Below are 27028 nucleotides of genomic sequence, written 5' to 3' on the forward strand. Positions count from 1 at the left end.
GCGGTCAGGTCACCGCCTGCCAGGTGCCCGGCTCTGGCAGGGGCTGTGCCGAGATGACCGGGTCCCCTCAGCCAGGCCCTGAGAGCGGGCGCAGCACCGCGCGGTGCGTGACTGCGGTCACGGGGAACCGCTTCCCTCGGGACATCCGCGGGCAGCGGGACCGATGCTGTACAGCAGGAATGGCAGCAGCGCTTCACGGCCCCGTTACCGGGGAGTCAGGGGTACCGGCCGGGCACCCACAAGGGGCGGCCGCGGGGGTCGGACATCGAGAGCCGCCCGTGCACCTGCCTCGCCCGGTGAGCACCGGGACAAGGCCGCGCTCACCGCGCGAGGCTGGAGCAGCCCAGGAATGTCCGGGGCGGTGGCTGGGGAGGGGCCGGGCCCGCCCCGCCCGAGGCCCGCGCTGGCGCCACGCCGGAGGCGGAGGGAGGCGGCCCCCGCCCCGCCGGGACACCCCCGAGCACAGCCCTCACGGCGGCGGCCCCGGGCAAGCGGCGGCGCCCGAAGCTTCCAGAAGGCCGCACGCCACCGGCCGGCGGCTGCTGCGGGAGGACAGCGCCTCCTGACGGCGCGGCTGGGCGCACGGCCCCGCGCGGCCCCGGTAGGCGCTGAATGATGCAACACCCCGCGCCGGTTGCACCAATTGCTGGCGAGGGCAGCGCCGGAGGTCCCGCCCCTCGCTCGTGAGTGGCGGAGGGGTGGACAGGCCCCGCCCCACAGCCTCCCGATTCGCTTCGCGTCCAGGCCCCGCCCATCACCCTCCCGGCCTGCGCGGAGCGCGGCCACGTGTACGGCGGCGGGGTCCGGTTCCCGCGGCGCTGCCATGAGCGTCGGCTTCATTGGCGCGGGGCAGCTCGCGTTCGCCCTGGCCAGGGGCTTCACGGCGGCAGGTGCACGGGGCGGGGCGGGCGTGTGGTGCCGGTGCCGGGGCTGCGGCGGTGCCGGTGCCGGGGCTGCGGCGGTACCGGGGCTGCCGCGGTGCCGGGGCTGCCGCTGCGCCGGGGCTGACGCGGTGCCGTTCGCAGGGGTCCTGGCCGCGCACAAGATCACGGCGAGCTCCCCGGACACCGACCTGCCCACCGTGAGCGGGCTGCGGGTGAGTGGGGCGGCGGGCGCTGTGTGTGCCTCCCCCGGCGGGGCCCCTCGGTGACAGCGGGCCCGTTTCTCCCAAACCGCTGTAGAAAATGGGCGTGAACTTCACGGTGAGCAACAAGGACACGGTGAAGAACAGCGATGTTCTCTTCCTGGCCGTGAAGCCCCCGATCATCCCCTTCATCCTGGAGGAAGTGGGCCCCGATATCGAGGCCCATCACATCGTGGTCTCCTGCGCGGCCGGGGTCACCATCAGCTCCATCGAGAAGGTGAGCAGGCATGGGGAGGGCCGGGGTACCCCGGCAGGAGCCATAGCAGACACCCAGTGCTCAGGAACTGACCTTGCACTGGTCCCACTCCTCCGGCCCCCAGGAGTGTGTGCGAAGGACGGGAGATGCTCGTGCTTCCCAGGGCTAAACTGGTGCTGCAGCCAGGTGATTGATTGCTTTGGGTCCCCACCAGAAGATGCTGTAGGAGCTTTGTGCCAGCTCCTCTGTCACACGAGGTATATCAGGCCTTTCCCCCAGCAGAGGTGGGTCATGGCTGTGGGTTAAAGCAGGGGATTTGGGATACAGGAGTGTCTCTTTTCTCTCTGCTTGTGGTGTTCTTGCCAGGGGAGAGTCCCTCCCTAGATAGCTTTGGTGTGCCAAATATGCACTGAACCTCATTTTTCTCCTTTCTTTCTTTTCTTCTTTCTTTCTTTCTTTCTATCTCTAATGATTTTCTGTCCTAAGAAACTCTCTACCTTCTGCCCCACACCAAAAGTGATCAGGTGCATGACCAACACCCCTGTCATTGTCCGGGAAGGCGCTACAGTCTATGCCACTGGGACTCACGCGGATGTGGAGGATGGGAAGCTCTTGGAACAGCTGATGGCCAGCGTAGGCTTCTGCACCGAGGTGGAAGAGGACCTGATTGATGCTGTAACAGGGCTCAGTGGCAGTGGCCCTGCTTATGTATGTGCTCCTTCATCAACTTGGGGCAGGCCTGGGGATAGTAGTGGGCTTTGCTTGTGGGGAAGGTCCATGCAGCTTCGATTTGTGGTTCCTTGTTTTCCTCATTGCTCACGTTCATGATGAAACATGTAATCCAGGTGTCCGGTTTATAACCAGCTCAGGTCAACAACAGAAATCTGTTACCAGTTGGATAAGTCTGAAGTCCGCAGCCAGTGTGCAGTGTCCATGTTGCAAAACATGGACCTGCAGTTAGTGTGATACAGGAGCTGAATGTCTCCCATTCCCCCACTCCAGAGCGGGAAGCAGTGGGAGGGAGTCCTGGCGTGGCACCCAGGCAGTGAAGGGGAGGTTGTGAAGACAGTGAAGTCTGTAAGCAACAGGAGTCACAGCATGATCCTGGAGCCCTGGATTCTCTCCTGCCTGAGACACTCTTGAAGTAGAGACATTCACTCACTTTCTTCCTCTGTCTGGTCTCAGGCATTCACTGCCCTGGATGCTCTGGCGGATGGGGGAGTGAAAATGGGTCTTCCCCGCAGGCTGGCTGTTCGGCTTGGAGCACAGGCTTTGCTGGTCAGTATTCCCTCTCCAGAACACGTTTGAGTCTTTGTGCACATCATGGGTTTGAAGTGGTTTCAGTCCTTTTAACATATCTACTGTAAAGCCCATGTTTGGTTTGCCTGCACACAGGTTCCCAGTGAGGGGACATAGGAAGGGTCTGTAGCACTCTGCTGGTGTGTGGTATTGTGGGAGCTAGGGCCTGGGGAGCCCTGACTCATCTGCAGGCTTTTTCAGCTCTGAAAAGTGTTTTGGCAGCCTGCTAATGGCTGTCAGGGGAGCTCTGTTTGTCCCTGTGAGTGCTGGGTGCTGCTCTCCACAGTGGAGGAGTATTTGATGGTGGGTTTCTCGGTCAGCTCTAGCAACTGTTTTCCTTGCCACAGGGTGCTGCCAAAATGCTGTTGGAATCTGAGCAGCATCCCGGGCAGCTGAAGGACAATGTCTGCTCCCCTGGGGGAGCCACCATCCATGCCCTGCACTTCCTGGAGAGCGGTGGCTTCCGCTCACTCCTAATCAATGCTGTGGAGGCTTCCTGCATCCGGACAAGGTCAGCACTAGGGAGGTCCTACAGGGCCTCCTACAGAAAGCCTTGCCCTGTGCTCTCCCCATCTCTTGCTATGTCTTAACTCTCCCATCACCCCATTGCAGGGAGCTGCAGCATCTGGCAGACCAAGAGAAGATCTCCCCAGCAGCCATAAAGAAGACTCTGCTGGATAAGGTGAAGCTGGAGTCTCCTTCTGTGTCACTGGCATCTGCCAGCAAAGTCAGTCTGTTCAACAATAAGCACCCTGGCAGCAAGAAGAACTGAACAGGCTGCTATAGTCTGGCTGTGCTGAATATCAGTCTCCTCCGTGCCCTTTCTTTTTGTCTAAGGAGAACACTCGCTCTGAATGCTGGTGTCCACCATGCCTGGCTCTTGTCAGCTGTGGGACAGTGCAATGCTGTAGAAGAGGGTCTTTAACTTGTAGTGGGGTTGATGCAAACTGTCCCTGGCATTTCTGATCTCTGTTGGGCAGGGGTGATGCCATCTTCAGAGCTTCATCAAGGGCACTGCATTTGTCCGGAAGCCTTGGGTACTTGTCAGACCCGGGCAGTGTTCAAGGTGTCCCGTGCAGGGATGGCTTCTAATTGGATTTTTAAAGAGGTTTCAGAATGTCTTTCTGTTTCCAAGGCCCTATCTTGCATTTGCTGTCTGAGCCTGTGTCTTCTTACTGTCTTTATTATCTAGAGCAGATGCTGCCATGCAGATTCAGTGCTGTGCACTATGTTAGAGGCTTGGCCCTAAAGCACCTCTCAGAAGGGACCAAAGTGCCTCTGCCCCATCTTCCATCCACCTTGACTTTGAGACAGATGGTGTGAACTTCTGGACACACCCTGTTTCTGGCACTGCTCCTTCTCTCTGTCCTGGTGTGGGGAGCTCTGAGCTGCTCTCACTGTCCCTCCTCTGGTGCTAGCATTGCTTGGGTGGTTGGGCAGAGGAGAGGTAGTGAGGGCTCCCTTTTTGCTCGGTCGCTGAAACTTCTTCACCCAGGTGATGCAGGAAAAGCATTTTGGTATTGATGCAGAAGCTGCCAAAGGTGCTGGTAATGCTAAAGTCATTTTATTGCTAGGCTTTGAGCTGGTAGCGAAAGTTTGACCCTGTAGGCATGACAGATGGTACTCCTCTTCCCTCTAAACATAATAAACTGCTGCTCCAACAGAGCTGTGGCTGTCCCCAGCTGTTTGGACTGGGTGTATTTCTTGCCTCTGGCAGTGCCCACTGGGTCCTGGCTGCCCAAGGTGTGCTGCCAACCTGACTGGATGGTTTGCCCAGGGGTGGGCAGGGGAGCACACACCCCATTGTTTGTCACCAGTGCTTCCTGAGTAACAGCCCAACAGCTGCTCTGGGGTCCTGTGCTCACAGTTTTCAGGGATTTGAGAGAAGGGAAGGAGGAAATGCAGAGTATCCCAACCCCTGAGGTTTTCTAGAGGTGCCACTGCACACAGGATTCCATGGAGGCAAGTGGGTGCTGCACGTTTCTCCATTCCTCTCTCAGAAGCTGAAAATGAAGAGGAGCAGTGCAGAAAGTTTCCATTTGGCTGATAAAGTGTGATGCAGAATAAAAGGTGGGATGGCCACCCCTCTGCAGAGAGGCTTCTGGGCTGCCCCTGTGTACCCCCAGAGCGGCAGAGCTATAGATGAACTTCCTAGATGCTGTAGAGCCACAACTGAGCTGGTCAGCAGCTGGGGGACTCCAGCCGAGGGAGGACTAGGAGGGAGCCCTCAGGGCTCGCTCACATGCCCTGAGCACAGCAGGAAACAGCGGTGCCGCTCTGAATGCCCAGGGCCGGGCCTATTGATGTGGCCTTAACTCCCAGTTTCATTGCTGATGTTCCACTTGTCCTTCACTGCTGTACTCATCTTGCCTGCGCTGCTTTGTTCTAGCACAGCAGTTCAGCTGGCAGCGGTATTCCTGCGTTATGAACCCACCGTTATGGGTGCAGAGCTGGGATCACCCTGAGCAGCTGGTCCTGACTCCGGGGAGCAGGAGCCAGCGCCGGTGTTAGCGCTGCTCAGCCCGGGGCTGCTGCAAAGCACGGGGCTTGCTCAGTGCCTCCGCTGGTGCCTGGCTGCTGCTCCGGCAGGTTCAGCAGCTCCAGGATGCTGCGGGTGCAGCCGAGGAGCCGCTTCCCCCGCGGAAGACCGGAGGCTGCACCAGAGGGGCCGGGAGGTTCACCGGGGCCTTGGCGGGGGGAGCCTGCACCGGCCAAGCCGTAAACCTCCCGCCTGTCCCCGTCGCCGCCGCCCCTTTAAGGCGCGGCCCCCTTAAGGCCCGGGGCGGTTGCGTCGGGCGCTTCATGAATGGAGCCACGTGACCCAAATATCACGTGACGCGTCCGTGAGCGGCGGCAGCGGCGGCTCGCGGCGTCCCGGTCCCACCCAGCGCGGCCTCCCCGCCCGGCCCCCGCGGCCCCGTGAGGAGGTGAGAGCGGCGGGCGCGGCCCTCGGCCCGGGTTGGGTGTCTGCTCGGTCCCCGGGGCCGGGCCGGGCCGGGGCGGGGCGGTCGCGGCGGGCCCGGGATGGCGGCCGGGCCGCCGCCGGCGGCGGGTGTACCGCGGGGCCGCCGCCGCTGACTCACGGCCGGGTTCCGGGGCCGTGGCCGCCCGGCGCTGCCCGCCCCTGTCAGCCGCCCCGCCCGGTTCCCCGCCCCGCGGGCGAGCAACAGGTGCGTGGGGCCGACAGCAAGCACCTCGGGCGCGCCCCGCCCTTCCCGGTCCCGTGCACTCTGCGGACCGGCGGGTCCCCGGCGGGGCTTCCTCAGTCACCGGCTTCCTCGCCCGGCCGCGCCGCTGGCTTCCCTCTGGTTGGGTGCCCGTCTGCGAGGTGGGCAGGCAAAGGAGGGTCTGGAGAGGGTGGCGACTCACTGAGGTGTTCAGCTCCTTTCCCTGCGCAGGGGCTTGGTCCCAGGACATGCTCCATCACTCCAGCACCCATCAAGCTGATGCCGCCTGGGAGAGGGCTGGTGGCTGAGGGGATGGTGTTCCGAGGTTCTGGCCCACACCCTGCCAGAGGCTACGGTGGGTGCAGGGAACGGGCTGGGGCTGTGGGTCTGCTCGGTGCAGCCTCCTTGGAGCTGAGCAGATCCCCTGCGTGGTGGGAAGCAAAGCCCCTTTGGTGGGACTGCAGAGCAGGGTTTGGCGCCAGACTGACACAGAGTGTCAGTGTGTGCAGGGGGTCTTGCTCTCCAGAGCTGGGGATGTCTCTGATCACGGTATGTGATGTTTGAGCTGTGCGGTTAGAGGAGGGCACTGCCAAAGGCTGGAAGGGCTCTCCGGGAGCCAGCTCTTTTATGTGTGTAAGTAGTTAAATCCGGTTGGGTGGGCACATTCCTTGATGCAGAGTGGCTGTCCGAAATGCCCTGGGTCGGATGTGAGCTCACCAGGGACTCCTGGGGGGCACACGGGGCAGGCCCAGCCCTGGCTGTGTGTGTAACGGGGGGAGTCATCCAACCCGCTTGGGTTACCGGGGAGCTGCGGGCGCTGCCGTCCATGAACAGCAGACGCGCACCGGGAGAGCCGCGGCAGTCCCGGGCACACCGCGCTCGGAGCGCCCCGCGGCGGGGCCTCCCTCCCGCCAGCGCCGTGCGCCGAAGCGGGTGACGTCAGCGTGTTTACACGGGGCTCGTGGCGGGGCTCTGACGCCGGGGATGTGGGGAACGGCGCCGGCTCATGCGCGGTGCCGGCAGCGCCGAGCGGGGCCGGGGAGCGGAGGCTGAGCCTCTGCTGAGCTCGGGCCTTTGGAGCCCTGGGGATGCCTCGAGGCTGCGTTTCCTTCGTTGCCGTCCGGCGCTTTCAGCAGGGTCTTTCTTTGGGAAGCCCTCGGGAGCTTTGCCATGAGCACTCCCAAGAGTGAGGACAAGTTTGCTCTCTCGGCTTGGTGCCAGCTCTCTGGGTGTCCTGTCTGTGAGCTGCCCGGCAGCCCTGTCCGGTGCAGCACCTCTGTCTCCTTGTTTGGTTTATTTCAGCTTTGCTGTAGTGAAGGATGTTGAGTTGCTTGCCAAGCACCTGGAAATTCCTTAGTGCCACAAGGCAAGTGCCCTGCCCTGTGTTAGCCTCCTCACTGCAGCTACCTCCTCTGGATGGCAAAGTGACCCTTCCTGTGCCAGCACTGTCAGGTTCTAGCATACATCTCATATCAAGGAGCATTGTCCTTTGAGTATAAATAGCCTGCGTCCAGGAAGGCTGGAGGCTTTGAGAATAGCTCTGCCGATGTCCTGAGGAATGCTGACCCCTTTCACCTCTAATAGGTGGTAAATGCACTGCGGGAGTCTGTGCCATAGCTGCTGGAAGAGCACACATCCGTATTTGCTGACTAGTGCATCTGTTGTTTTGGCTATAACTGTATATAAGTGCCTCCTACACTTAGCAAAGCAGTGGCAAACTAAATTGTTGTTGACTGTTGGGCATTGAAGAGACAAAAGGGACAGAGGTGTTTGTAGGCTGTGCTTGCACAGGAGCCCTTGCTTCTCTTAAGGAGCTGTGCTGTTCTGGCTGCCTGAGGCACAGCCATGTTGGTTGTGCAGTGTCTGAGGGATTCATTCATTGGGCAGTGCAGTAGCCCTCTGAACTACAGCCTGAGGGGAGCAGGAATGCAGGGACAGAAACCAGAGCTTGTTTGGAGTTACTGTGTGAACAGGCCTGGGGATTGCTGTCACTGGCTCTGAAGTCCTGGAGCAGTGAAGGCGTCTGCTCTCTGGTTTTGGCTGCCCCTAATCCTTGCTTCCTTATGAGCTTACCTTGGCTCTGAAGCTAATGGAAGGAGAAGGTGGTTGTGGGCCCTTGAATTGCCTGGGACCAAGAGGGACTTTCTTGCAGAAGAGACCAACAGCTGCAGTCAGTTTTGTGTGAGTGGGAGAGGGGAATGCTGCTGCTGCACTGGCCCAAGACTGGTGGGATTCCAGTGTGCCCAAGTCCTCCTTTGTGCTGCAGTGTCAGGTGGTTCTGTTCCTTGGGAAATGTTGGGTCCATAACTGTGACTGGAACCTGGATGTGCTGGCTTTCCTGGGAAGCACAAGATGTTTGGAGAGCTGTGAGCACAGCAGTGGTGTACCCCCATCCCACAGGATGCCCAGTGAGCTGTGCTGGGGAGGCAAAGGCTTCCCCTGTGCTCCTTGCTGAACTGCGCTGGCTGTGTCCCTGGGGGCACCTATGGGCTGATGGGACTCGTGTCCTGGAGTGGGTCTGGAGCTGGAAGGGGCAGCAGAGCACCAGGGCTGCGGCTGGGAGCGGGAGGCTGCGGAGCTGGTGACGCTGAGTCAGCGTGACTGGCCCTGAGCAGCCGAGCCCGGACCCGGCTGCTGCTGCCAGGCTATTTTTAGATACACATGTCTTCCGTGTACTCAGCTCATCCTCGTGTTTTAGTTTCCCCCACCCCAAGGGAGAAACCAGCATTGCCCAAAGCCTCTGTGGGAGGGGGCTGGAAGGGCAGCGGCTCCTGCTTAGGGACAGAACCTGCCGCTTTGAGTCCGGCTCAGGGGGGTGCTTGTTGAGGCTGTTCCGGGGAGCGGTGCGGGATGTGCAGCAGTGCCGGGTGCTGCCCTGCCACAGACTCTGCTGCGGCCCCAGGGGCTAACCTGACCTTCTTCCCTTCCAGCATCTGCTTGACAAGGCTGTCGTGTTATGACGACCCCCAACAAAGGAAACAAGGCCTTGAAGGTAAGGCAGGTGGATAAAGGGCTAAAGGTGGTGGGTGCATCTGCTCCAGGCTTCACAAGTATGTGCCACCATCTCTTCCAGGTGAAGCGGGAGCCAGGTGAGAATGGGACCAGCTTGACAGATGAGGAGCTGGTGACCATGTCTGTGCGGGAGCTGAACCAGCATCTGCGGGGCCTGTCAAAGGAGGAGATCATCCAGCTGAAGCAGCGCCGGCGCACGCTGAAGAACCGGGGCTATGCAGCCAGCTGCAGAGTCAAGCGTGTTACCCAGAAGGAGGAACTGGAGAAGCAGAAGGCAGAGCTGCAGCAAGAAGTAGAGAAGCTGGCATCAGAGAACGCCAGCATGAAAATGGAACTCGATGCTCTCCGCTCCAAATATGAGGCTCTCCAGAACTTCGCCAGAACCGTGGCCCGGAGCCCTGTGACCCCTGCACGGGGGCCTCTCACCTCCAGTATGGGTCCCCTCATCCCTGGCAAGGTCGCTACTACCAGTGTCATCACGATAGTGAAATCCAAAACGGACGCTCGGTCTTAGTGAAGCGAGAGTTGCCTCAGCTTGTCTGTGCAGGGCAGTTAGGCACAAAACCAGCTTGGAACCCCCAAAGCACAAACCCTCCCCAGATGGGTCCGGGTTCCTTCTACTTGGCCCAGGACTGGCCTGCTGATCACTCCAGTTTTGTTTTGTTGTGTCCAGATTGGTATGAGCAGTGGTGATGCGTCCCTTGTCCTGTGCAGACAGAGCCTCCCGCCCAGTGATCTGCAGCCCTCGGGCGCCCTTGGGACAAGCTGCGAGATCTTGGGTTTGTAGCCAAGGAACGTCTGTGCAGTGACTGAGGGCAGGCGATGGGAAGGCTGGGGAAGGTCTGGAGGGAGGCTTTCTTCCCAGGGCTGGGAACCCTAGTTTTCAGTCACTTCCAAAGGTTTTATTTCATTACTCTTCCTGGTGGTGCATTGCGGTGCCTGACTGCCAGGCGCCTGAACCTGCTGCTTTTGTCTCCTTTGGTACCTGTAGTTGCAGTTGGGGTGTTCTGTGTAGTAGGTTTGTATTCCTTTCTCAGTGTGCCTCTGTGCCCTGACAGTGGGTTTCCCTCAGATGTCCGTGGCGTTAGCTGTGTGAACTAGCAGTGGTGGACAGGAAGATGCTGCTGTGCCCCTGCCTCTGCCCCAGCGCTGGGCCAGAGCACCCCAGGGGAGGGAGGGACGGAAGGTACCATGTCGACTGCAGGCCGGTTTTGTGCCTAATGTCTTGCACTGAACAAGACCAAACTCACTAGTTGTTCCCGTGTTTTGAGGGTATCAAGTGTCTCTAGTGTGATGGTTTACACAACCAGTTTATGTGGTTAAATAGCCCTTTATTTAAAGAGAGAAACATCATTTTAAGAGTTATTAAATTATCTAAGTTTAAAATTAAAATCAGACAGAAAAGAGAGCGTATTTATAGTCAGCTTTTTTATCTGAGAGGGCGAGAATATTTGGCCATCTGAATGGGGAAATATTCTCGGAGACTTTGCTAGTAAAAAGTTAATAAAGAAATAATTTTAAAGTTTCTCATGAACCTCCCGCACCCGTGGCTCTGAGGTTAGTTTTTATAAAGAGTTATCAGACTTTATTTATAAAACTTAGAAAAAGACAAAAAAAGAGGCAAGTCCTGTTTGATATCTTTTTGCAGTTGTACCAAAAGTGACTTATTCTTGACCTCGTTGGCTTCCGTCGTGTCCCCTCGTGTTGCGCTCTCTGTTCTCTGAGCTCGCTGTGCTGTGCTGGTGCCAGTGCCTGCCTTCGCCATGTGCTGTTGCTTTCTCGCTGCCGTTGTTTTCCCTAAACTCAACTGAGAGATGGAGTTGGCATCTCTGCATTCTCCGGGAGGATTTTGGCACACTGGCAAAGGGGCTGCTGTTCTTGAGGGCAGGAGTGGACGGCTGGTGCAGCTATTGGTGCTGCCTGTCCAGAAACACGTCTCTGCAGAGGTGTGCTGCACGAGCAGCCGGCACCGGGGCACTGTTACCTGAATGGGGAAACTGTGCTCTCCTCTCTCCAGCAGAGCTGGCAGAGGAGTAATATAAGGGAGCACTGTCCAAGTTTAGGAAGAGGCTGATGGGATTTGACTGTGGAATTGGATCCTGTGGTCAGAGCTTGTGTTGCTCTTGGGGCTTTTCTGACAGGGGACAGTGCTGGTTCTGAGTGTCTGTAGTGCTGGAAATGGAGCTGTGGCCTGGTTGCTGCCCGGCCTGGTACAGCTCCTGCTTGTGGGTGTTGGAGGAGCCCTCAAGAGCTGTGTGACACAGCTGAGGAGCTGTTTGTGGCCAGGCTCTGTTTCCTCAAACACTTTGATCCCCCCTGCCCTCCCCAAAGCTTTGAGCTGATTACTGAGTAGCTGCAGAGAAGCAGGACGTGGGGGTGAAGTCCATGTGAGCTCCTGGCTGCCCAAAGTCTCCTGAGTGGAGGGGACGGGCCAGGATGGGACAAGTGATGCTGCAGCCTTGCGGGAGGCGGTTTACTGTACTTGGTGGGTTTGATGCATTGCTCATGTAGCTGATCTGGTACTGTTGTCCTCGGGGCTGAGCAGCAGGTAAGCTGCAATGTGGCAGTAGAGGAGCAGATAGTTGGTGGGGATTTCCTGCTGGAGGAGGAGGTCAGCTTTGCTCTGACTGGTTGGGAGTTTAGGGAGAGCTGTTTTGAAAGGTTTTCCCAGTCCCAGAACTTTCTGAACGGGGAGCAGGTTAGAACATTGCCTCCAGGTTTCCCTCTCCCAGCTGAAGCATGCTGCTTCCCAGCTGTTGACTGGCTGGGCACTGAGCAGCGCTTGGAGCTCTGGGTCTAACCTTTGTCTTCCAGCTGGTGATGTGCCGGGAAGAGGTGAGACCTTCCAAAACACGATGACCTCCAGTTGCTTGGGTGTCAGTCCCAGCCCTGTCCCTCCTGGTGCCAGCCTGAGGTCAGACCTGTCCAGAGCTGAGTTCTGAACCCAGCTGGAGGCCTGGTCCTGCCCTGCTGCTGGTGAGACTGCTGCTCTGGAGGGAGACCCAGAGCCAGGAGGGCAGAGCCGGCGGCAGCGCTGCTCCCCCCCCCGTTGTTAGCGCTGCCGCTCTGGGAGCCGGTGCGGGGCCGGGTGCGGAGGGGACACGGATTCCTCGCGGGTGGCTCTGTCCGGGGAGATGTGCGGGACCCAGTGATGTCTGTGCCGGCGGTGCCCGGGGCCGTCCCGCGGCCTCTCGTGTACAGTGTTCCTGCGTGTGGCGGTTCTTGTCCAGGGGTGCTCGTCCGTTTGGTTCCCTGCTGTGAAGGTGTCGTGTTTCCTTTCTCCCGCCCCGGGGGCCGGGGGGGGGCCGTGCCGCGGGCCCCCGGCGGTTGTGTATCGTGTGGTGACTTGTGTACGGGCGCCGCTGCCCGGCGGAGCGGGCGGTATTTATTGGTAAGTTATTGCCCGGCGCGGCCGGCCGGGCGCTATTTATTGCTGTACATAGAGCCCGGCCGCCGCCGCCCTTTTGTACGTGACAATAAAACCGCTTTCAAACAGCCGCCGCCTCGCGCTTCCTTCGGCCGCCGTCCGCCGCGCCGCTGGGGGGCGCTGCCGCGCTCGAGGGGGGGGTCGGGGCTGAGGGCGGGCGGAAGCGGCCTCGCTGCCGGGCGCTGGTGCCGGAAGCGGGGCGCTTCCGGGGGGATGGCGGCCGGCGGCAGCGCGAGCCGCGCGGAGCGGAAGGCGGCGGCGCGAGCCGAGCTCCTGCAGCAGGAGGAGCAGCGGGACCGGCGGAGACAGGTACGGCCCGGCCCCCCCCCCCCCCCCCGGCCTGCCCGGCCCGCGGCCGCCCTGACCCCCTGTGCCCCGCAGGTGTCCCGCATCTGGAGGAAGCCGCCGGCGGAGCGGAGCCCCGAGGAGTGCCAGGTGCTGGGCGAGAGCGACGATATCGTCCGCGAGCTGGAGCGGCGCCGCAAGCGGCGAGAGCGGCTGCGCCGGCGGCAGGAGGAGGTGCGCGGCGGGGCCGGCGCGGGGGCGATGGAGCAGCGCGGGCCGCGGGAGGGGCTCCTGTGCCGCGTTACCGGGAAAGGCTCTGGTCCGCTCGCGGTTCACTCCCTCTGGGGGCTCGGGACTGGAGAGGGATCCCCGTGTGCTGCGAGCCTCCACCCATGACACCCTTGGGCAGCAACGTGTTCTTTGTAACATGGAAAAGACGGGGGGTGATGGGCACAAGTTATTCCCGGGGAGATCCTGGCTGGGCACAAAAGGGAAGTTTCTCAGGAGGAGAACCTCCGGTCATTGGAATGATCTCCACAGGGAAGTGGTGGATTCCCCAGCACTGGACACTTAAGATCTGGGTGGACAGGGTGCTGGGGCAGCTAGCCTAGGTCATGCTTCCCTAGGTCATGCTTAGCCTAGGTCATGCTTTGCCTGGGAAGTTTGGACCTGATGATCCATAAAGTCACTTCCAACCTAAGGTTTTGGGATTCTGTGCTTGTTTTCTCTGGAAGTCACTTCTGGTAATGGCCTGTGTCAAGCGTGCAGAGAGTGCTCTGCTCCCCACAGTTCACTGTATCCCAGAAACACGGGAACTTGCTCAGCTGTGTTTTCCAGGTATGTGACGAACCAGAGGAGTTAAGGAGAAAGGCAGTTGAGCTGGCTGCTGCCATCTGCAGTGCCAAGCACCTCGTCATCTACACGGGAGCAGGGATCAGTACGGTAGGTTTCTTTGGGGTGAGTGACGGGAGGTGTGGGAGCTTCTGCAGGGCTGTTGCGGTGTTGTTTGGGCTATTTTTGTGGTTTCTGAATGACTGCATGATGTGTGCTAGGAGCCTGGGATGTGGTGGGAGCGCACACACCATGATGAGGGAAATGGTTAGTTTGCATCCTGGGCTCAGGACTCCTGCCCAGGAGATTTTGAGGCTGCATCACCTCTGTGAGCATGTGAGGAACGTGCTGCTAAACGGGAAGATCGTCAGTCTGGCTCCATTCTTGAGCATCTTCAACTGTGTTTGGTGTAAAACCTAAAACCAAATTGACTCATTAACCTTGTCTGTGCTAATGGACAAGCAGGAGTAGCTGGTGCTACTGTAACTTAGAAATGACACTTCAAGAAATGCTCTGATAGCCTCTGGGAAAGTGGAAATCTGGGACAGAAGTGGCTCTTCTAACATGATGTATCCCCTTTACTGATACCTGAGATGGGAACCTGACTTTCTGTCCCTTTTCTACAGTCTGTGCTGATATAGGGCACGATTCTGGGCAGGGTGTACAATGTTATGAGTATTTGTGCTGAGTGAGCTGCCAGAAATTGGTCTCATGAAAGTAAGGACAGATTCAAGAATTAAATTCTGTGTAAGGAATGGTGAGTACCAAGGGTCAAAAAGAATTCTGGAGGGACTCCAGAATGGTAAAATTGGAGAAAATAAATACTGGGGGTGAAAATGGGAGCTGTAGGGTAGAACTGATGCTAAAGATAGAACATAAAAATAAGGTTTAACTACAATTAGGGAACCACTGCTCTAGAAAACTTGGAGTGAATTAAAAAGCCCCTGTCAGCGAGGAGTGTCTGGAGGCCCTGGGTGCGATCGGGTTGATGTGTTTGTGGACAAGGGTGTGAAACTCTTGCCAGGCCTCAGTTTTTCTCTCCTGATGACACAGGCAGCTTCGATCCCAGACTACAGAGGCCCTAATGGCATATGGACATTGCTGCAGAAGGGCAGGAGCATCAGGTAAAGAGACACATTCCGAGCTGTGTGGCAGAAAGCTGAGATTGAAGGAGACATTAATGGCAATTCAACTGTATTTTTTTCCTTGCTCCTTGTCAGGGCCACAGATCTGAGTGAGGCAGAGCCCACGCTCACCCACATGAGCATCGCCTGCCTACACAAGCACAACCTGGTAAGATGCTTTTGCTGCACCTCACTTTTGTTCCTCTGTGTATGGTAAATAAAGCTCACCAGGAGAAAAAAGCTTTTCATGAGGCTGCCTAACTCCTGTCTTCATGCAGGTGGCTACACGTCCACATGTATAAATCACATGTGCTCACATACCACTGAGTGTCCCTCAGGCTTGCTCGAGGCTGTAGCCCTGGCAGCTTTTCCCCTTGTGCCTTTTCTTTCACACTGTGTGCTTGCCTCTTGTGAGGCTGGGCTGGCCACAGCGTCAGCAGCACTGGCAGCTCACTGATGCTGCTGTCTGGCAGGAGGAGCTCTCATAAAGCTCTGTTCTCCAGGCTGCCTTACTTCCCATCAGTGGTGCACAGGGTGATCTGTCGTGTGTTGAGACACCTCATTTGAGTAACACAGTCAGTGCTGTGTGTGTGGTAACTGGCTCAGTGTGTTGCTCTCCTCAAGGTGCAGCATGTGGTGTCTCAAAACTGTGATGGGCTGCACCTGCGGAGTGGGTTGCCCCGAGCAGCAATATCTGAGCTTCATGGAAACATGTACATAGAGGTGAGTGGCCAGAATAGGGTGAAGTTACTGCCTGGGGGCTTCACAGGGAAATAATACAAACTATTTTATCTATCACTAGCTCAAGAAGAACTAGGAAAAGGGCTGCTCTTTGCTTAGTTAAGGCCATCAGGTTTGGGATGAACAAGCTAGCATGCACAAGCTGAAGCATTCTGTACGACTCTTGCTGTACTTGCTAGAGCTTTCTGCTTCTGTCTGCTCTTCTGCAGGCCTCCTCTGAAATCCCTCCTACGGCAAAGCTCACAGACTCCCTGTAATTCCACTTGCTGGCTGAGGTTTTCCAGATTTTCCCTAGTTAGCATCTGATCCCTGATGATCCCTTCTAGCACTTCCACTTTATTGTCCCCAAAAAGTGCTTTTCTCCTGAGAGCAGTGGCTGATTCCTGGACTCCCACAGGCTGATGGTGTAACAGGGTTTTGCTTTCGTCCTGTGCCAGGTCTGCACTTCGTGTACACCCAACAGAGAGTATGTGCGAGTATTCGACGTGACGGAGCGCACAGCCCTGCACAGGCATCACACTGGCAGGATGTGCCACAAGTGTGGGGCACAGTTGAGAGATACAATCGTCCACTTTGGGGAGAAGGGGACGTTGAGGCAGCCTCTGAACTGGGAAGCAGCAACAGAAGCTGCAAGCAAAGCAGATGTGATTCTTTGTCTGGGTTCCAGCTTAAAGGTAACTTTAGAGACTCGGTGAAGATTGTTAGCAGCATTCCCTCTTGGTGCTACACCTTGGTGCTGAGCAGTCTCCTCCCAAACAGACAACTGTAAACTCTGGTGTCAGGATTCGCCCACCATCTGTGATAGTCTCTCTTCCTCCCTCTTTCCCCTCCTGGTAATACATTCCTTTTCCTCTCGCCGATACGGGTCGCTGTTCCGCGGCCGTTGGCTGTACTCAGCACTTCTCTTTTGTGACAGGTCCTGAAAAAATACCCCCACCTTTGGTGCATGAGCAAGCCGCCGCCCCGGCGTCCCAAGCTGTACATCGTGAACCTGCAGGTGAGAGCCCTTGGCACAGAGTGGGAAGGGTGAGGGACAGACCGGCTCCGGTGTGCGGTCAGCCCGGGGGTGTGCGGGAGGTGCTGCAGCCGCGGCTCTGCTGTCGCCTCTGCAGTGGACCCCCAAGGACGACCTGGCCGCCCTGAAGCTGCACGGCCGCTGCGACGACGTGATGCGGCTGGTGATGGCGGAGCTGGGGCTGGACATCCCTCGCTATGACCGGTGAGCACCCGAGCCCTGCCCCTCACCGGCGGTGCCCGCGGGGGCCGCCGGCAGCTGCCCCACGGCCGCGCTCTCTCCGCAGGGCCCGGGACCCCATCTTCGCGCTGGCGGAGCCGCTGCGGCCTGGCGAGGAGGGGACGCACTCGCGGAAGGCGGTGGCGCCGCCGGCGGGCACCGAGGAGCAGCCGCGGAGCGAGGACGGGCAGCGGGAGCAGCCGGGGCTGGCGGGGGGGTGGCTGGGCCGCGGCTGCGCCAAGGGCTCCCGGCGCAGGAAGAGCTGAGGCGGGCGGGGCCGCGCCCCAAGATGGCGGCGGGGCGGGCGCGGGGCGGGGCGGGAGGCGGCGGCTCCGGTGGCTCTGCCGCGGGCGCGCGGTGCTGCCGGTGACAGCGCGGCCATGCTGCGCAACGGGGCGGCGGGCGGCGGCTCCGCGGCGGGCGGCAGGGCTGCGGCGCGGCCGGTGCGCGTCTGGTGCGACGGATGGTGAGTGGGGCGGGCGCGGGGCAGGGCTGTCGAGGAGAAATAAACAGTGTTGGCTGCGCTGGTGCCTCCGGCTCCTCTGTGACCGCGGCCGGGCCCGGCGCTGGGCCCCGAACGGGACCGGCCTCCCGCGGGGTGTGTGCGGCGGCGGGAGGGGAGCCCCCTGCGGGCCGTGCCCTGGTTCGCCCGGGGCTGGGTGCAGCGGGACCGGGTGCAGTGGGACCGGGCGCTGTGGCTGCCCCGGGGAGCCCGGTGCGGTCTGGCAGCGCTGCCCCGTGCGGAGACGGTGAACCCCGGCCCGCGGGACGGCTGACCCGGCCGCTGTGTTTGCAGCTACGACATGGTGCACTACGGGCACTCGAACCAGCTGCGCCAGGCGCGGGCCATGGGCGATTACCTGATCGTCGGTGTCCACACGGACGGTAAGAGCTTGGGCCCCCGCGCCGCCCCTCGAGTCGCGCAGCGGCTTCAGCCCGGCACAGAGCGGGCGGCCCTCACCTCGAGGAGCAGCAGCCTCCAGAGAGCGTCTGTTCCCTGGGCAAGCGGCTTCCCCCTTTCCCACTTCTGGAGCGAGGGTTCAGTAGCTGAGAGCTTTTGGAGTTTGTCTGAGGTGTCACCCGTGTCCTGTGCTGCAAAACCAACTGCACCTGCTGAAAATCAGTCTGGGTTTGCTGGTGCACACTGTAGAGCTGATACTCTCAGGCACATCAGTGTGTGGAGAGAACTCGTTGTAGCCCATTGGGAAGTGTTCAGAACTAGTTCTTGTGTGTGAAGACGGATTTTAAATTGGTTTATGGATGCATATTTTCTAGCATGAAGCTGTTGTTTAACAGGGGAATTTTCCCCTGGGGCTGCCAGGCTGTCCAGGTACCTCCAGGTAGGCAAGCATCTGTGTGCAGGGAGGCACCGGGTCCTTCTGCCTTCCCAGGGTATTCCAGGGCCCTTGTTACATGCTTAGGAAATGCAACTGAATTAAAATCTTTTCTGATCTAGCTGAGGCTTCCTCCTCTATCACAAACCAGCTCCAAACTGAATATAAGCCCATGATGCAGTTCACGCACCCGTGAGATGAGTGAGGCTCTTGTAGGAGAACATCTTCATAGCTGTAGTACATGCTTCTAATGGTGCTTTTCTGTTTCTTGCTCAGAGGAGATTGCCAAGCACAAGGGCCCCCCTGTCTTTACACAGGAGGAGAGGTACAAAATGGTGCAAGCCATCAAGTGGGTGGATGAGATTGCTCCAGGAGCTCCCTATGTCACCACACTGGAAACTCTGGACAAATACAACTGTGACTTCTGTGTGCACGGTGGTGAGTGATATTTTGAGGTGTTCCATTAACACAGACCCTGTGGGGCTCGTGTGCTGCAGGCTGAGGAATGTGCTGGCCAGTGGGTACCTCGTGTGCAGGGATCTGCTTCCTGGCTCCTGACCTGCTGTGGTGGGGAAACGGCTGTGTGCCAGGCTGAGCGTGCTGGGCACCCCAGGGGTGGCCACATCCCTGGGCTATAAGCAGCCCTCTCACTGGCAGAGGGGATGTGCTGTCTGACAGCTGTCCTGAGGTTGCCCTCAGCACTAGCAGAAATCTGTGCAGACCTTAACATGAAAAATGCTGTTAAAAGGTAAGTGCAGAAATGCAGTCGTGTTTATATCTACTTATCCTGGGATGAGATCAGACATGGAAAGCTTCTCTCCCTTTATCCAGCTGATAAGCTGTTCAGGGGCTTAGCTGACCATGTAGTCAGAGACCCAGTTCCTATTGGGAACACTTTTCAGTTTACAGTCACTGAAGAGCACCTGTGTTCTGGGAAACATCCTTGCCCTTGCACTCTGTCCCTTCCTGGGCCTGCTGCTTGGATTCATGCAGCCTCAGCCCTTCCCCAGCCCCTCTGGAGATGTTCTCTTGGTTTGATCAGGAGGAGTCTTTGCACTCATGTCATGGATCTTCCTCATCTGATCCCAGCGTCTGCCGTCGATAAGCCAAGTATTTCATTAAGTGTACATAAATCATTAATCCCGTGTGAGACAGATAGGCTTTTTCACGTGGACAAGCTGATTATCAAATTGTTTGTTAACTTAGTTACATGTCCTGAACACGTTTGGGGTGCGTGACCCTTCCTAGGCTCAATGAGGATTATGGCAGCAGAGCTACACTCGTGGCCTTTGCTCTGATTGCCCTGTGCTTATCCCCTCTGCCAAGTCACTCTGTACTTGCACCTGGGTGATGCCCTCATGCTGTAGTTTTGCCAGGTTGTGTTGATGCAAAGATAAGTTTTGCAATAGCTCAGCTTAATTGGGAGGGTGACAGGCACAAACCCACTGTTTGTGCCCTCTCCTGGTGCGCAGAGTTGCACTTGCAGCATGTCCTTGTGCCCCGACGTGAGGGTGTGGGGTTTAGGACTCTTGTCACCCATGAGCTGCCAGCACCTGCTGTGAACGGTCTGTTCTGCCAAATGAGAATGGGTTTTCACTTGAGAAGACTGCACTGTCACTGAGAGTGAGAGGTGGTTTTGTAGAGTGAGTTGTGAACTGTGGCAAAGACAAACCAGAGTTAACTCTGAGGAAGGTTAGCTTGATGTGGCTGTACAAGTGTCATCACTCTGGGAAGGAACCGGCTGTTGGAGGGCTGTTAAATTGCCTGGAAAGGTTGTAACATGAGCCAACAGCCAAAAGCAGTCCTGGGGATGTGAAGGTTGAGGAGCTTTTTGATAGGCTGCTGGGAGCTGTTCGTTGTCATTCAGGCAGTAATTCAGTCCTGGCTGCTGCTGGTGTCACTGCAAGGGAACCGGCTCTCATTTTCTGGGCTACCTACAGAACAGTGGGTTGGATGGCTAATGGTGATCAGCATGCAGGAATATGCTTGTCTCCACAGATGGGGTAGTCTTGCAACCATGGGATGCAGCATGTATCCCCTGTGTACACACAGGGGTTCAGTGCAGGAGTTGTGGTCTGGCTGATGTGCTGAACCTGTTCAGCTCCTGCCATCAGAGCAGCTTCTGTGCAGCAGGGTTTGGGTGCAGTTCTGAGCCTTTTCTCTCTCTGCAGACGACATCACCCTCACGATAGATGGCAAGGATACCTATGAGGAAGTGAAGGCTTCAGGGCGATACAGGTAACCTGCAGCTGCTCCCCTTCCTCCCCTGCTTTGGGCAGAGTTTCTGGGAGTTTGTGCCCTGAAGGGGATCAGATAAACCACAGCTGTCCCCAGGTTACACTTGAATTTAGCTCTGACGTGTGCCAGAGCTTGGGTTGGTTCTACCATTGTGGCTCTGGGAAGTGTTGCAGCCTGGCAGCTCGTGGGGCCTGCCTGGCAGAAGCTAGTTATGGCCTCAAAGCTTCCCTGGGGTTGGCTGTTCTGGGGAGCCTGTGCAAGGTAAGCTCTGCTTGTGTGAGCAGTTGCTGTGGAGTGAAGAAGATGCAGAGGCTCAGTGAATGGAGGCTGTACTTTATATCAAGAGCAGGTAGAAGCATAGCCCCTCATTTGGGTTTGTCAGGTGTTGTGTGGTAATGGTGGGAAATGAGGAGGAACATGTTCCTGTGGCTTCTGCTTTATCTTTGCTTGTCTCCCTGCAGGGAATGCAAACGCACCCAAGGTGTGTCCACCACTGACCTCGTTGGCCGCATGCTGCTCATGACTAAGGCTCACCACAGCAACATAGTGAGTCACAGGGCTTCGGGTGGGAGTTCAGAGTCCAGGGCATTTGCCAGGTCTTTCCTTTTGCTGTCCCAAATGGCAATGGAGCTCTTGGGCCTGGCTCCTGGCTGCAGGGAGAACTGGCAAGCTGATTATGGGCAGTGGCAGCAAAGCAACCTGCTTATGTTTGCTTAAGCCTGCCTGAGATCGCAGCGATCGCAGTCTGTGCTGCTTTGGAGAAGGGGGAGGTTGAGGGGTGGTGAAAACTTCAGTCCTTGGTGACTGGTGTGGGAATCTGGGAATGTTCCGGGCACTACAGGCCAACCTGTGGCTTCCCAGGGGTGAAGCTGCACCCTGCTGCCATGTTGATCCGTCAGCACAGTGCTGCCAGAATTGGAAAGTCCTCTTCCTTCCCACTGAGCTGCATGCTTCTGCCTTCTGCTGTCTCTAGTCTGATCAGACCTTCCTTGAGTCTTTTCAGCTCACTATGTGCTAGGTAGCTGATGTCGCCAAAGGAAAGTAAAGGAAGTAGTCACATGGTGGTTAATGAGTGGAATCTCCTATATAACAGCAGGGACAAGACAAAGGACCAGTTCAGGGATCAGGAGAGATCTAGTGTGCTGAGCTGTTAGATTGGCTTAGCTGGAATTCCAAAGCTCTCCCCATGCCATGGTGCAGTGCTTTGGCTGGCCGCAGGGATCTGAGCCCACCTCCAGTGGAGTGTCTTTGGAAGGAGGAGGGACACCGTCCTCTTAGGGGCTTGCGTTGTTGTGGGAGGATGTAGGTTTGAAATGCTATCAGGTCTGCAGGTTGGGCAAGAGCCACTGTCACTGTGTGGTGCCAGGTGGGGATCAGATGAGGACACGATTCATCTGACTCATGCTGGGACATGACTCTGGATATGAGCTGGTTTGTCAGTGTTCAGAGCCAGGGATCTGATGTGCAGCCTGAGCCACCCACAGCCATGTTCCTGGTCACGTGAGCTATGTGAGTGCTTCAACATTGTGACTCTTTATCTCCCTTCAGGATGAGGACCTAGACTATCGGAAGCACACTGACAACTTTGGGAAGGTAATGTGAGTTCTGGTCATGGATGTCTGGTTGTTGTCCTGTCCGAGAAGGATTCCAAATGTGCCTCTGTTGCAGGCTTGTTTCCCCCCCACATTTAGTAGTAACCTCAGTGTTTGCTGCTCGATAAAGGACCTGCCGTAGTTGGTGAAATAGGTGTGGCCGTGCAGGGCCAGAGGGTGAAGTGTCCTTCAGCGATGCCGTGGAGCTGCTGCACCCATTGAGCCTTTGCTGGTTTTCTGGCTTGCTTGTACGTTCTTAACCACTGCTCTTCTGGGGCCCAGGTGCCTGCAGGGATGGCCCTGGGAGAGCCTCTGTGGATGCTGCTTTCAGTGCTCATGTTCTAAAGGTGTTGCATCAGGTCTGGGATGTCTGTAGCAAGCACGTGGCTGGCATGAGTGTGCTGCAGGAATCGCGTGCCTGGTGGAGCCGTCCTGGGTCCGGCTCAGGCTGGTGCTGCCTCTCAAGAGCTGTCAGCCCCCCTCTGTCCCTGCGTGTTGGACTATGCCCGATTAACAAGCACTGGTTCTTAAAGCTCGAGCAAGGCTTTTACTCACAGGGGGTTTGCTGGTTGGGCTGAGTCATTCTCTTTGTTCCCCACCACGTTGGGGTGTTTGAGCGGCGTGAGGGGCCCGTTGCTGCAGCATGGCTGTTCCCTGGTGCTTGGATCACCAGGTTCCTGCATGGCCCTGCCACTGAGCCCCCTTTGCATGCTGTGTGTGCCTGGCTTGCCCGCTCTTGCCAGGGTTGTCTTTGTTCTTGCCAGTCTCGTAGAGCCCAAGCTTTAGGGGTCAGGCAGGTGCCCAAGAGGGTGACCCAGTGCCTGTTCCCAAATCTGATGTGTGGGAGGCTAAAACTCCACCCTCGGTTTCCTGGTGCTGGTATCGGCTCCTGCTGGAGCCAGGGGGAGGCTACTGGAGGCTGGAGAGGAGCAGAGGGTAGGTTATGTGTTACTGAGCCTTGTCTCTCCTGGCAATCCAAACCTGCCCTGTTGCTTTCCTCCTTCTTGAGCTTTCTTCTCAGCATCTCCTGAGCTGGCTGTCAGGGACGATTTGCACCGTGTTTGACAGAGCAAAAAGGGCTTTTGAGATTGCTGAACTCTGGTGCCAGGAGTGTGGGAAGTCTGAGCTGCTGAGAATTGTGATACTTGCAAATTGCCTGTGGCTGTGTCTGTGTTGTCCAAACCCCTCCTGGAGCCTGGAAAGGAGACATGTGTGGGGTGTGTTTTCCCAGGGACCAAAGGGTCACAGTCCTTGGACGGGCGTCTCGCAGTTCCTACAGACATCTCAGAAGATCATCCAGTTTGCATCAGGGAAGGAACCGCAGCCTGGAGACACCATCATCTACGTGGCTGGAGCCTTCGACCTGTTCCGTATCCTGGACTTTGTTTTGTCAGGAGAGCAGCACTGCTCTTTCAGTTTCATGTTCTCATGTTCTGAGGAGCCAGACCACGATTTTTGTCTCTTTTCCTTTTGCTTTCTTTCTCTCTCTGTAGCTGTGCAAGTTGGGGGGAGGCAGGATTCTCACTGCCTTAGTTGCAGGACACTGAGAAAGGAGCTGTAGTTGTTCTCTAGAGAGGTTTGTGGCTGTTGGAGGATGGCAGGGAGACAGGCGGATGCTCTCCCTGCTCTAGTGATCACACTCCAGGCCCCCCTGAGGCCCAAGTGCCTGCCCAGGCCACCTGGAGCAGTCTCAGAGGCACTGAGCCAGAACAGCCAAATCAGGTAGAAATCTGGACAGAGGCAAAGTTGAGTCCATGTGAGGTGGAGATGTCTGGTTTTTGCCCAGGACCTGTGGAGGAAGGAGGCGGCTGGATATGGGCAATGAATAACACAGAAATCAAATCCATAGGATTTATGTCTCCCACTGTGGTTTGTCAGTGCATCTGTTTCTGTCTCCCTTTCCCAATTTCCTGTGTTAGTTTCAGTTCCTTAAAGTGTTCTACAGATATTGGGCATGTAGATTTCCTGGAGAAGGTTCACCAGCTGGCAGAGAAACCCTACATCATCATTGGGCTACACTTTGATCAGGTCAGTGTATAATGTTGTCCAAAGACAGAGCGTCTTGGCCCCTGTTCTTTCTGTGCTTGGGAAGCTGGGAGCGGGATGTGTTGGCAAAACGGGTTTTATGCTGGGAGAAAGCGAGAGGGAAAGGGGTTGCTTTGTCTCTCTTTAACTGTGCCTGGTGCTTTATTTAGGAAGTAAATCGCTACAAAGGGAAGAACTATCCCATCATGAACATCCATGAGAGAACACTCAGTGTGTTGGCCTGCAGGGTAAGTGCCTCTTGGGTTGGTGTCTGTACCATTCCATAACTTGCCTGGAGCTCCGTGGTGGTCTCCTGTAGCCAACAGCCTCACACAGGTTCTTTGGCGTGTGCTGGGGAAGCAGAGACGGGTCACTTCAGACTGCCAGAGGAGCTGGTGTGCTCTTAGGAGGAGTCCCCTGGGCTCCTCTGTTGTTCTGGCTAACCTGAGCTATTGAACTCCCCACCTCTGGTTCAGCAAAGGCAGCAGGGAAGAAAATTCCTGGGAAAGAAATATGGGGAGGCCCAGAAGAGTGTTCCCTGAGCTATAAACTTCTGGATTTGCTATATATACTTTACCAGAAATCATGTTCTGTAGTGGAACTAAAAGATGCTGTGTGACAAGCGGTGGCTGCTGAACCTGCTTCCGTGTTCCTTTGCTTGAGTTCCTACCTCTCTAACTGGCTGACCTGCTTAAGGGTGTTCAGGAAGCAGGCTGGCTCCTGGTTTGGGGGTATTGGTTTGTGGTTTTGGGGTGAATGTGTTTGTTTTTCCCAAATCTGGACTCTTTACCTTGTTTTTCCTCTAGTACGTCTCAGAAGTGGTGATTGGAGCCCCCTATGCTGTCACTGCTGACCTGCTGGATCACTTCAAGGTGAGTCTCTGTATATAGATGGATGTGAAGATGTTGGGTGTGATGTACTTGGGGAACTGAAGTGGTGCAGTAAAACATAGGGGTGTAGAGGGGAGAAGGTCCAGCTCAGCAGAGTTACTGGGAGCGCCAGATGCACCACAAAGGCTGGTACAGGAGGGGTGGCACTGCTGATCTCCAGGCTGTGCTGCAGCAGGCGCAGTGGCAAGAAAGGTCCTTGTGCATGTTTTGGGTCTTATCAACAATTTTGTATCCTTCTCCAGGTAACACTTGTGTGTCATGGGATGACGGAGGTGGTGCCAGACAAGGATGGTTCTGACCCGTATGAGGTAAGGCACCAGCTGCTGTTGGCCGTGCTGCTTTGTCTGCATTGGATAGATGCAGCGTGGCTTCGTGTTCCCGAGCTGGGAACTTGTACTGCAGAGGATGCTCCCAAGTGAGTGCAGCACAGGTGAGCCTGGTTTTCATCCACCCTTGAGGGTGGCTGCTTGGAGCAAAGGTGTAAACAGCTCTATTCTTGCAGTCCCTCTTTGGTTTGCCTGTTTCTGATGCCTTCATGGCAGAGTGAAAAATCCTGTAGCCCTTGCTAGTCCTGGGCAGCTCCCACAGACATAAAGCTTTGCTTTCAGCAAGTATTTATCCTGCCTCCTAGGAATCATTTTGTGTTGTGCCTGGCTGGGTGCCCTAGGACCTGCCACGGCTTCTGCTCAACACTCCCTGCTGAGCTGTAACCCCGAGGGCCTGCGTGTCTCCCCAGCTCAGTCTGCTGTGTCTGTCCACAGGAACCGAAGAGACGTGGCATTTTCCAGCTTGTGGACAGTGGCAGCAACCTCACCACAGATCTCATTGTGCAGAGGATCATCAAGAACAGGTTGGTTTTCTTTATCTCCCAGTTCTGTCACATACTGTACTGACCAGCTTGCGTGGGGACTAATGAATGAGATCAAACAGGGAGAGGAGTGGTTACCTAAAGGCACAGAGTCAATAACTGGTCCTTCATCTTCCATAGCTTGGGGAGGCTGCTTAGATGTGGATGTACTGAACTGCACAGGGAAAGGAACAGCTGAACCCTGCTGTGTCAGTGTGTGTCACAGTGTGTTTTACTGTTCTTTCTCTGTCAATGATAAAATTCCCTTGCCCTATTCCCAAGGGGAAGGAGCAGGTTGCTTCTTTCAGTGCTTTGCTCTTTTAGGCCTCAGCCCTTTGCCTTCAGTAACCTTGGCTCAGTCAGTGGTAAATTTGGTGTTGGTATTATTAAGTGGTCTGTTCCAGGACAGGCCAAGCATGGAGCAGCAGTGTCTGCTGCTGGGGCAGAAACAAGCGGTGTCTGCCCAGTGTGGGGGCCTGCAAAGTGGTGGGAACAGCTGTGGGAAGCTCTAGGTGTTAGCTCTTGAAGGCAGTTGGAAGGTTACTGGTGGTTTCTGAAGCGCTTTTGGAGCAGAGTAGCAGGAGCTATGGTGCTCCCCTGCTCCAGGTGAGATAGGGATGGATGAGAATCTTACGGCATTTTGTGATTGATGCAGGCTGGAGTTTGAAGCTAGGAACCAGAAGAAGGAAGCAAAAGAGCTGGCAGTGCTGGAGGCCATGAGGAGACTGGAAGAGGAGAAGCACTAGGCCAGCACAGAGCTGGTGTGTGGGTCACAGATCGCTGCAGCCTCACCCCTTGAGAGCAGACAAGCTCTTGGAGAGGACCCCTGAATGGGACCCCGCTGCTGGTGTGCAGGGTGTGCTGTCTGCCCTCTCCTGGCCTAGCTCCTCCTCCAGTAACTGCAGCCAGTGAGGCCGGAGCCCGCTGCTGCTGCCTGGTTTCTCCTCCATCAGCCCCTTCCCAGGGGAGAGATGACAGGGGGAAAAAAAAAGTTTTAAAGGTTTTAATTCTAACCCATGTTTTAACCCCTTGATGTGCTTTTACTGCTGCCAGGTCTGGCTTTTAGCAAGAGGGAAAAGGAGCAGCTGCCCAGGCCCCAGGTTTGGCTGGAGCCTGTGCTCCTGAGCAGCCTGGGGGTGGTGGTGGGGATGGGCTGGTGTGAACTGTCACCCCAGGGACGGCCGCGGCTCTTCCTGTGCTCCGGCAGGGGCTGCACAGACACCAGCCCCAGAGCTGCTGCAGCCCCAGTTGGATCTGCTGTGCCCAGGGCCTCAGGAAGAGGCAGCAGCAGCACAAGGGGCAGGGGCACAGGCACCCCCAGGGGCTTCCTCCAAGCCCTGGTGCTGTACAGACCTGCTCAGAGCCTGGAGTCCCCCTTGTGCCCAAGGGCTTCCCAAAGGGAGGGAGCAGAATTTCAGCTGAACCCAGGGCTGTTTGTAATGTGCAGCGAGTCCCTGCACAGGGGTGCAGGGCCTGAGGAGGATGGGTGCTGAGCCCCTTCCTGCCTCTTACATTCCAGCGTGCAGCAGCAGGTGCCCTGGGCCCCATGGTCCTTCCACGCCAGTTCTGTTGTCCTCTCGGTTGTAAACTTTTGTTGCTGATCATTAATAAAACAATAGAGTTCTGTGGTATCTTTGGGCCC

The 27028-nt window shown here is 57.0% G+C and overlaps 4 protein-coding genes across 7 annotated transcripts; all 4 read left to right on the forward strand.

Annotated features, from left to right (window-relative positions):
- The first annotated feature begins 731 nt into the window (after positions 1–731).
- Positions 732–4320, forward strand: PYCR1 (pyrroline-5-carboxylate reductase 1). Its single transcript, XM_034067830.1, has 7 exons — positions 732–890; positions 1026–1096; positions 1182–1361; positions 1827–2048; positions 2526–2618; positions 2987–3150; positions 3252–4320. The coding sequence occupies exons 1-7, from the start codon at positions 824–826 to the stop codon at positions 3409–3411; spliced, it is 957 nt and encodes a 318-aa protein (XP_033923721.1). The 5' UTR covers positions 732–823; the 3' UTR covers positions 3412–4320.
- Positions 4321–5514: 1194 nt separating this feature from the next.
- MAFG (MAF bZIP transcription factor G) lies at positions 5515–12313 on the forward strand. Of its 3 annotated transcripts, none has more exons than XM_034067895.1 (3): positions 5515–5566; positions 8737–8798; positions 8880–12313. In XM_034067895.1, exons 2-3 carry the CDS (start codon positions 8763–8765, stop codon positions 9330–9332), a joined length of 489 nt encoding a protein of 162 aa, XP_033923786.1. In that variant the 5' UTR covers positions 5515–5566; positions 8737–8762; the 3' UTR covers positions 9333–12313. The 3 variants fall into 3 exon arrangements, with proteins under 3 accessions (XP_033923786.1, XP_033923788.1, XP_033923787.1); XM_034067897.1 differs by lacking the exon at positions 5515–5566 and adding an exon at positions 5948–5967; XM_034067896.1 differs by lacking the exon at positions 5515–5566 and adding an exon at positions 5999–6161.
- A 125-nt stretch (positions 12314–12438) lies between these two features.
- Positions 12439–16736, forward strand: SIRT7 (sirtuin 7). The gene is made up of 10 exons (XM_034067343.1): positions 12439–12554; positions 12627–12764; positions 13368–13472; positions 14415–14485; positions 14582–14654; positions 15110–15208; positions 15664–15900; positions 16143–16223; positions 16339–16445; positions 16528–16736. The coding sequence occupies exons 1-10, from the start codon at positions 12459–12461 to the stop codon at positions 16724–16726; spliced, it is 1206 nt and encodes a 401-aa protein (XP_033923234.1). The 5' UTR covers positions 12439–12458; the 3' UTR covers positions 16727–16736.
- Positions 16737–16815: 79 nt separating this feature from the next.
- Positions 16816–27017, forward strand: PCYT2 (phosphate cytidylyltransferase 2, ethanolamine). Of its 2 annotated transcripts, XM_034067344.1 has the most exons (13): positions 16816–16926; positions 17257–17345; positions 18071–18232; positions 19966–20032; positions 20494–20578; positions 21581–21625; positions 22856–22994; positions 23570–23652; positions 23820–23897; positions 24456–24521; positions 24782–24847; positions 25301–25389; positions 26042–27017. In XM_034067344.1, the coding sequence occupies exons 1-13, from the start codon at positions 16841–16843 to the stop codon at positions 26130–26132; spliced, it is 1146 nt and encodes a 381-aa protein (XP_033923235.1). In that variant the 5' UTR covers positions 16816–16840; the 3' UTR covers positions 26133–27017. The 2 variants fall into 2 exon arrangements, with proteins under 2 accessions (XP_033923235.1, XP_033923236.1); XM_034067345.1 differs by lacking the exon at positions 21581–21625 and having other exon boundaries at positions 16820–16926.
- Positions 27018–27028: the final 11 nt, after the last annotated feature.

This window comes from Melopsittacus undulatus, chromosome 11 (assembly GCF_012275295.1).
Source record: "Melopsittacus undulatus isolate bMelUnd1 chromosome 11, bMelUnd1.mat.Z, whole genome shotgun sequence".
Taxonomy (NCBI): domain Eukaryota; kingdom Metazoa; phylum Chordata; class Aves; order Psittaciformes; family Psittaculidae; genus Melopsittacus; species Melopsittacus undulatus.

Bases quoted from the DNA above. Each gene is read 5' to 3' on its own strand.
- PCYT2 (XM_034067344.1), top strand. From the start codon at position 16,841: ATGCTGCGCAACGGGGCGGCGGGCGGCGGCTCCGCGGCGGGCGGCAGG. The intron at 17,346-18,070 runs GTAAGAGCTTGG...TTTCTTGCTCAG, and splicing joins CGTCGGTGTCCACACGGACG to AGGAGATTGCCAAGCACAAG. The intron at 24,522-24,781 runs GTGAGTCTCTGT...ATCCTTCTCCAG, and splicing joins ACCTGCTGGATCACTTCAAG to GTAACACTTGTGTGTCATGG.
- SIRT7 (XM_034067343.1), top strand. From the start codon at position 12,459: ATGGCGGCCGGCGGCAGCGCGAGCCGCGCGGAGCGGAAGGCGGCGGCG. The intron at 12,765-13,367 runs GTGCGCGGCGGG...TGTGTTTTCCAG, and splicing joins TGCGCCGGCGGCAGGAGGAG to GTATGTGACGAACCAGAGGA. The intron at 13,473-14,414 runs GTAGGTTTCTTT...CTGATGACACAG, and splicing joins CGGGAGCAGGGATCAGTACG to GCAGCTTCGATCCCAGACTA.
- MAFG (XM_034067895.1), top strand. From the start codon at position 8,763: ATGACGACCCCCAACAAAGGAAACAAGGCCTTGAAG. The intron at 8,799-8,879 runs GTAAGGCAGGTG...CATCTCTTCCAG, and splicing joins AAGGAAACAAGGCCTTGAAG to GTGAAGCGGGAGCCAGGTGA.
- PYCR1 (XM_034067830.1), top strand. From the start codon at position 824: ATGAGCGTCGGCTTCATTGGCGCGGGGCAGCTCGCGTTCGCCCTGGCC. The intron at 2,619-2,986 runs GTCAGTATTCCC...TCCTTGCCACAG, and splicing joins TTGGAGCACAGGCTTTGCTG to GGTGCTGCCAAAATGCTGTT. The intron at 3,151-3,251 runs GTCAGCACTAGG...ACCCCATTGCAG, and splicing joins GCTTCCTGCATCCGGACAAG to GGAGCTGCAGCATCTGGCAG.